The following is a 7,090-nucleotide window of genomic DNA, read 5'->3' as shown; positions in this document are numbered from 1 at the left end:
TCCCAGCTATTTGGGAGACTGAGGCAGGAGAATCACTTGAACCTGGGAGGCAGAGGTTGCAGTGAGCCTAGATCGCGCCACTGCACTCTAGCCTGGGCAACAGAGCAAGACTCTATCTCAAAAAAAGAAAATTTCTGGGCTGGGTGGCTCATGCCTATAATTCCAACACTTGAGAAGTCAAGGCAGACAGATACTCCAGCCTGGGCAACAGAGCCAGACTCTATCTAAAAAAAAAAAAACACACACAAAACACAAAAGCAATAATGGGTCAATCGGGGGGTGGAGTGGGGTGAACGAGGGGCACATGGGAGGAAAGGATGGTGGGGAGGATGGAGGGCCAAGCTTCAGGGTCTTTCTCCCTCAGACAAGGACACGGGCTCCACACCAGCCCGTCAGGGTGGAGCTGGGATCCTCCAAGCAATAACCTGTCCCCCTCTCGCTGCATCCTATAGGTCCACCCAGATCAAGACCTACTCGTGGGACAATGCCCAGGTGCTGCTGGTAGGAAACAAGTGTGATATGGAGGATGAGCGGGTGGTGTCATCAGAACGTGGCCGGCAGCTAGCTGACCACCTTGGTGAGTGCCCAGCTGGGCCAGAGACCCACAAGGCTAGAAAAAGGACACTAAGAGAGGGGAGGGCTCACACCCAAGGTCTTACAGCTAAGCCAGGTAATTCATACTTTCTGCAAACTAGCCTTCATCCAGGAGCCATCTGTGTTGGATCTTGAGGGATGTGTAGGAGTTCACCATGCAGAAAGTTTAATGATTTATTCTGACACTCATTGTCCAATGCTTTGTTGGGTGTTGCTGGGCTCAAGAGGCATCTAGGGAGGCCTCAAGGGATCCCTGAGGTGGAGGGAGGGGCCTGGATGAGAGGAGCCAGGCTTCCTAGAGTGGTGGGCAGTGGACTCTAGAACTTGGAAGAAGGGTCTTTCAGGCAGAGGAAGTAGCTTGGGCAAAGGTTTGTGGTGAGAAAGATCCTGTGTGTTTTGGTGATAATTTCACAAGACTGAAACATGAGGGTCAGCTGGAGGAAATGTAGCCGATCAGAGAGGGTCTCAACCATATGCTGAGAGGCTGGAACTCTTTGGAGGGCAATAGGGAGCCACAGAGGGTGTGTGAGCAGGGGGAGGTCACGGCTGGATTTGAGTGTCAGAGGCTTCCAGGGCCAGTATATGGTGCTGGGCTGGACACTGCAGGGCATGTCTTGCCAGGTCCCTAAGGACAACGAGACACAGTTTTAGGAAGGAAGGGCAGGAGGCCAGGTGCGCTGGCTCACGCCTATAATCCCAGCACTTTGAGAGGTGGAGGTGGAGGATTACTTGAGCCCAAGAGGTCGAAACTGCAGTGAGCTATGATCACGCCACCATACTCCATCCTGGGCAACAGAGCAAGGCCCTGTCTCAAAAAAAAAAAAGAAAAGAAAAGCAGGAAACGCAGCGCTGACCCAGTTCAACGTTGCTTCTCTGTGGGATTTGTCAGTACCTTCAATGAGCTGCTTGGCACTGGGAATCTCCAGGTGTTTCCTTTCCTCAGAGAAGCATCTCTAGGAGTTGGCATAGGGCGTGGCCAGGGTCCTCATCTCTGCCTTCCCTGACCACAGGGTTCGAGTTCTTTGAGGCCAGCGCCAAGGACAACATCAACGTCAAGCAGACCTTTGAGCGCCTGGTGGACGTCATCTGCGAGAAGATGTCCGAGTCGTTGGACACGGCAGACCCTGCGGTCACAGGCGCCAAGCAGGGCCCACAGCTCAGTGACCAGCAGGTGCCACCTCACCAGGACTGCGCCTGCTGAGAGCCACCCCACCCCCTTTCCCCTCTTCCCCGCCTTCCCCACCTTCCCCCAACTACCCAGGCCTGACCTGGCCCCTACCAGCCATGGGCACAAGACCCCTGCTCCTGACTTAGCCCATCACCCTTATTTATTATTGTAGCTATTTATTTATTTATCGAAGATGTCCCCCAGGGGCCCGGGCTCCCCTGCCCACCCCAAGCCCTGCCCGTCCTGTACATATAGCCCTTTCCCCACTCAGCCGTGGTGTCTCGTGGCCCCGTGAACTCACCGCTCACCCTCCTAAACCCCCTTGCCTTTTTTTTAAATTCACCCCCAACCACAGTTGTCAGTTGTGAAGAGGGGGCCAGATGACACCCTAGAGCAGGCTGATCGGGCAATGGGAGGTGGCCAGGCCTGCCAACCCCTCGGCTCTGCCGCGGTGGGCCGAGGCCGCTGTTGGGGGTTTCCCCTGTGCGGACCATGGGGGTCAGAGTCTGGCCTGCCGGGCTCCTCTCCCCCAGTTTTCTCTTTTGGTGGGGGGGTGTGCTGTGGGTATTCACCACCCTGGGACCCCTCCTCCTACCCACCAGACCTGTTCTGACCTCATGAGTGTCAAACGTGCCCCCTAGTTCCTTAGGAGATGTCAAGACAACACTACACACACCCAATAAAGCGAATGGACCACGTGTGTTCCTGTGAGCACCGGGCCCTGCCCACCCTGGTTTTGATCATCCACAGCATTTTCTTTTGTTATTTTTATTTTTCAATATAAATAGAGACAGGGTCTTGCTATGTTGCCCAGGCTGGTCTCCAACACCTGGCCTCAAGCAATCCTTCCACCTCAGCCTCACGAAGGGCTGAGATGACAGGTGTGAGCCACTGTGCCCAGCCAGCAGTTTCAATTACATTACAGAGATAATTTAATGGCATTTCCACAGTTCACGACCAGGGAAGGAAACACAGAGGCTGCCTGGCCCTGCCTGAAACTTTTGGGGGCCGACTCCAGGCCTGAGCCTGCTCTGAGGGGATCGGCCACATCCCCGCCTTAGTCCCAGGACCTGAAGGAGCTCTGGATTGGTGGCTTGGCCCAGAGCCAGGTGGATGGCAGTGTTGAGGGGTTGGGGCTTGGGACTGGTTGGCAGGGTGAGTCCCGTGCTGAGTCCCAAGTGGGACATCTTGGTCACAGGTCGTATGAGGTTCCTGCTGAGAAGGGCTAGGGGATGATCATCCATCTTCACGGGTGTGTTCCAGTTGGGGAGACTGAGTCCCAGAAGTGAGCCTGGAAAGCGTGGCTCAGCCCAATGCCCGGGAGCTGGAGTGGCGCTGGGACGTGGCCCCGGACCCGAGCTCGCTGCAGGAGCCCATTCCCCTTCTGGTAGAGGGGGTGGTCTGCCAGGAGTCAGTCTTGCATCTGGTCCCAGAGGTGGACAGTTCAGTCTGCTCGGGTGTCCAGGGCCACACAGCCTGGGGGTGTCAGAGGAACTGGGCTCTGTCCACACAAGACAAGGCATCTGGTCAGAAGCCTGGCTCATCCCTCCTGGTCCCTTCTAACTGAGCCCTATCCTACCTGCCCTCGGGCCAGACATCAGCCCTGCTCAACAGACATGGCAGGGACCTGGCTGAGGTTGCATCAGACAGCACAGAAGGGCTGGGTCTTTTTTTTTTTTTTTTTTTTTGAGACGGAGTCTTGCTCTGTCACCCAGGCTGGAGTGCAGTGGCTGGATCTTAGCTCACTGCAAGCTCCTCCTCTCGGGTTCATGCCATTCTCCTGCCTCAGCCTCCCGAGTAGCTGGGACTACAGGCGCCCGCCACCTCGCCCAGCTAGTTTTTTGTATTTTTGTATTTTTTAGTAGAGACGGGGTTTCACCGTGTTAGCCAGGATGGTCTCGGTCTCCTGACCTCGTGATCCGCCCGTCTCGGCCTCCCAAAGTGCTGGGATTACAGGCTTGAGCCACCGCGCCCGGTGGGTCTTTTTTTTTTGAAATGGAGTCTCACTATGTCACCTAGGCTGGAGTGCAGTGGCATGATCTCGGCTCACTGCAGCCTCTACCTCCTGGGTTCAAGCGATTCTCCTGCCTCAGCCTCTCAAGTAACTGGGATTACAGGTGGGTACCACTCATTTTTTGTATTTTTAGTAGAGAAGGGGTTTCCACCAGATTGCCCAAGCTGCTCTCGAACTCCCAATCTCAGGCAATCCACCCGCTTGGGGCTCCCAAAGTGCTGGGATTACAGGCATGAGCCATGGCGCCCAGCTGGGGCTGGGTCTTAACGGCTAGTGAGGAGCTCTCCGCCAGCCCACTGTTGGGTAAGGGTTGTCTGGAGCACAGGAGACTCCCACCCTCCAGGGTGGCTGGCTACACTGCCACCTGGAGCTCACACGTGTAGCCCCCTGGGGAGTCCCCTGGGTGCCTGGTATGCCCTCCACACTCACCCGGTACTTCAAGTACGACAGGTACGTGTCCCAGCCCAGCGTCAGGCAGTTGATGTAAGTAACTCGAAATTGGGGGGGCACGAAGAGGAAGTTCACGAACTGTGCAGCAGGCCACACACACCAGTCTGCCTGCGGGGAGAGGCGGGGCATGAGGGGCGGGGCCGGTGCTGGGTGGGGGCGGAGCGTCCATGAAGGGGGGAGGCTGGACATGGGCAAGGGGAGGGTGCTCCCACCTTGTAGAATTCCCAGAACTTCTCCCGCAGCTCCTGGCAGCTCTCACCCACTGTCTGACCCTCCAGGCAGCCAAGGCCTGGGAAGGAAACCAAGAAATCAGAGTGTTAGAGGCCAGGAAGTACTGTTGAGATGACAAGATGGGCTGACGATGGAGGGCGCGGGGTTGGGTTCCTGAGAGCCCGCGCCCCCCACCCCAGGCAGAGGGACAGGGACTTTCAGATGGGATGGACAGAGAATTAGGGTAGCTGGTGTAGGGACAAAACAGAGCAAGTCAGTCCCAGTGAGCGACAGAGGTCATAAACATATAAACACGTGCCCCAAAGGAGACACACCCTGTAGTTGAGGCAGTTGTATTACTTTTCCATCACAGACCAGGAAGCCGGCCTGGGAGGTGGAGAATGAGACTCCTCTATTAATACTGCTGTCTTTACCGAGCCTAGGGCTGGCACGGTTGCACCTCATGAAGTCCAGCCTCAATTTCTCTTCCTTCAGGTCTCAGAGCCTTTGCATTAGCTGTTCCCTCTGCCCGCTGGTTCCCTCTTCACGTCTCAACTGAGTGTCATCCCCTTCTTTGGGAAATGCTCTCAACCTCCCGCCCAGGACGGCCCCAGCAGATATTGTAGGAGGGACGAGGTCCCTCCTACACTCGCCAGCGTTCACATCGGCTGAGTCTGTCCCGTCCCCGCTGTGACCTGGCTCCTAGTCCGGGGCCACACAAACAGGGGGCACATTGGAAATGCACCTCTGCATCCTTCTTAACACAAAGCTGGCTCCACCCCTCGCCACCTATGAGAGGCAAAGCCTAGGCTTAGGAGGCTCCTTACCCAAGAAGTACCAGACGCCCAGCAAGGGAGAGGCTACCAGCTGATCCACGAGGACCTTCTTGAGGACATTTGGGAAGCCTCGGAGGCCAGACGCAGGGAATAGACGGTCCAGCGACAAGTACCAGTAGTGCAGGAAGGGACCCATGCTGCAGCCCACCGCAAACATGCTCGCTGTAGGAGTGTAAGTCAGGGGGCTGGGTTGGAATGGCAAATTCTCCAGTCCACTCCCTCCCTCCCTGGCTAAGGCCTGGGTAAGTCCAATGCCATCCCGGAGCCTCAGCCTCACCGGAAAAACCGGAAGAGCCCACCCGTGCATTCTTCCACTACAAGCCCCACCAGCAGGCGCGGCTCCAGAGGCTCCTAGGTAGTGGGCAGAGACCCCCGGGGGTTGGGAGGTGATGAAGACCCAGGGCTGCGGGAGACAGACACCCGGGAAGAGGCGCGGTCAGGGCAAGGGTCCTGCGGGGGACTGAGGCCACGGGTCAGAGGTCACGGCCAGCAGTCGGATATCGGGATCAAAGGTCGCCCCGGGGTGAAGGGCTAAGTAGCGTGGCGTCCTCACCGGAGCGCCGCGGGTCGAAAACCTGGCCGGGCCGGGCACGGATCTCCCATGACTGGCGTATGCCATCACCGACCGCCATGAGCGCGCCGCAGCCCAGCGTGTTGGTGACGAGCAGCGCGCGGCCCTGGAATAGAAGCTGCCCCTCGGATAACAGGCGGCGCAGCCGGCGCCAGCCACCCCGCGCCATAGCCCTTGGGAGCCAAGGAATCCGCGCGCCGCTCTGCTACCGCCGCGCCGACCAGTCGCGAGTCACAGTCGATCCCAAATTGCCCGCCCCTCCGGCGTCCCGACCAATGCATAGGGATCTTCAGTCTGCAGGTCCGCCCTGAGCCGCGCCCCGTCCACCAATCGCAGGCAGCCTCGGAGCGCCACATTGCCCGCCCCAAAGCGTATTGACGAATAAAAGGCAGGCGTTCTATCCCAAGGTCGATCTCCCAGTGACCGCCCGAGCTTCACGGACCAATCGGAAAAAAGAATTGCGTTACGTCCCGCATGCCGATTGGTAACGCTGCACTCTTGTTGCCCCGCCCCTTTCTGTGCCAGCCTATGGGAAACCGTCGCAGCTACCGAACCGCCCAGTACGGCACTGGCCAATCGTAGACCGGTGTCACGCGGGCAAATCAGTGACCGTCGTCCCGCCTCCCGCTTTGAAGTTGGACAATCTTAGGAAGTTATAACCCCTTCTGGCCTGGTTGCCTTCCGTATTTCCAGATTCTTCTGGACTTAACCAGAAGAGATGTGATCTGTGACCACGACAGCTACCGAGGTGGACTCCAATCCTGTAAAACACGTTCATGGAACTTGGGGTGGGGTACAGTTCTGCTGCGGCTCATCCCAGTTGGAGCCCGGTCCAGAAAATGACCTTGGGCCTGACCTTGACTGGTTCTCTTATCTCAGGTTTCGAATAATGATAGTAATTGAAGTGTTAGTCACTGTTCTCGGCATAGGATTCGCGTTGACTCCTTCCAAGGGAATTTGTGCTCCTGCAGAAACAATTGTATCCTAATTATACCCTTCCCGTAGGGAAAAATGATTTTTTTCTTTTCTTCTTTTTTTTGAAATGGAGTCTCGCTCTGTCACCCAGGCTGGAGTGCAGTGGCGCGATCTCGGCTCACTGCAACCTCCGCCTCCTGGGTTCAAGCGATTCTCGTGTCTCAGCCTCCCAAGCAGCTGAGATTACAGGTGTCATGCGCGTCCGTGTGAAGAGACCACCAAACAGGCTTTGTGTGAGCAACATGCGTGTTTATTTCACCTGGGTGCAGGCG

General features: G+C 57.0%; 2 protein-coding genes across 4 annotated transcripts in view; one reads left to right on the top strand and one right to left on the bottom strand.

The window, feature by feature from the left end:
• RAB3A (RAB3A, member RAS oncogene family) overlaps positions 1 to 2,458 on the top strand; it is an 11,156-nt gene extending 8,698 nt beyond the window's left edge. Inside the window, exons 4-5 of the mRNA XM_011925782.1 lie at positions 453 to 577; positions 1,605 to 2,458. Of these exons, the coding sequence (XP_011781172.1) occupies positions 453 to 577; positions 1,605 to 1,795 (316 nt within the window). The 3' untranslated portion in view covers positions 1,796 to 2,458. The remainder of the gene's footprint in view (positions 1 to 452; positions 578 to 1,604) is intronic.
• Positions 2,459 to 2,514: 56 nt separating this feature from the next.
• On the bottom strand, positions 2,515 to 6,120 carry MPV17L2 (MPV17 mitochondrial membrane protein-like 2). 3 transcript variants are annotated; one of them, XM_011925785.1, is made up of 5 exons: positions 5,826 to 6,120; positions 5,264 to 5,434; positions 4,439 to 4,515; positions 4,206 to 4,334; positions 2,515 to 3,263 (listed from the first exon to the last, which is right to left on the bottom strand). In XM_011925785.1, exons 1-5 carry the CDS (start codon positions 6,010 to 6,012, stop codon positions 3,207 to 3,209), a joined length of 621 nt encoding a protein of 206 aa, XP_011781175.1. In that variant the 5' UTR covers positions 6,013 to 6,120; the 3' UTR covers positions 2,515 to 3,206. The 3 variants fall into 3 exon arrangements, with proteins under 3 accessions (XP_011781175.1, XP_011781174.1, XP_011781176.1); XM_011925786.1 differs by having other exon boundaries at positions 3,158 to 3,261; positions 4,202 to 4,334; XM_011925784.1 differs by lacking the exon at positions 4,439 to 4,515 and having other exon boundaries at positions 5,264 to 6,041.
• Positions 6,121 to 7,090: the final 970 nt, after the last annotated feature.

The sequence above is a fragment of the Colobus angolensis genome, unplaced genomic scaffold (genome assembly GCF_000951035.1).
Source record: "Colobus angolensis palliatus isolate OR3802 unplaced genomic scaffold, Cang.pa_1.0 Scaffold66, whole genome shotgun sequence".
NCBI lineage: Eukaryota > Metazoa > Chordata > Mammalia > Primates > Cercopithecidae > Colobus > Colobus angolensis.
The sequence above is the reverse complement of the archived record's forward strand: the minus strand, read 5'-3'. Positions and strand labels throughout refer to the sequence as shown.

Bases quoted from the DNA above. Each gene is read 5' to 3' on its own strand.
- MPV17L2 (XM_011925784.1), bottom strand. From the start codon at position 5,579: ATGCACGGGTGGGCTCTTCCGGTTTTTCCGGTGAGGCTGAGGCTCCGG. The intron at 4,335-5,263 runs GTAAGGAGCCTC...CTCTCCCCGCAG, and splicing joins GGGCGTCTGGTACTTCTTGG to GCAGACTGGTGTGTGTGGCC. The intron at 3,264-4,205 runs GTGAGTGTGGAG...TTGTGTGGACAG, and splicing joins TGTCGTACTTGAAGTACCGG to AGCCCAGTTCCTCTGACACC.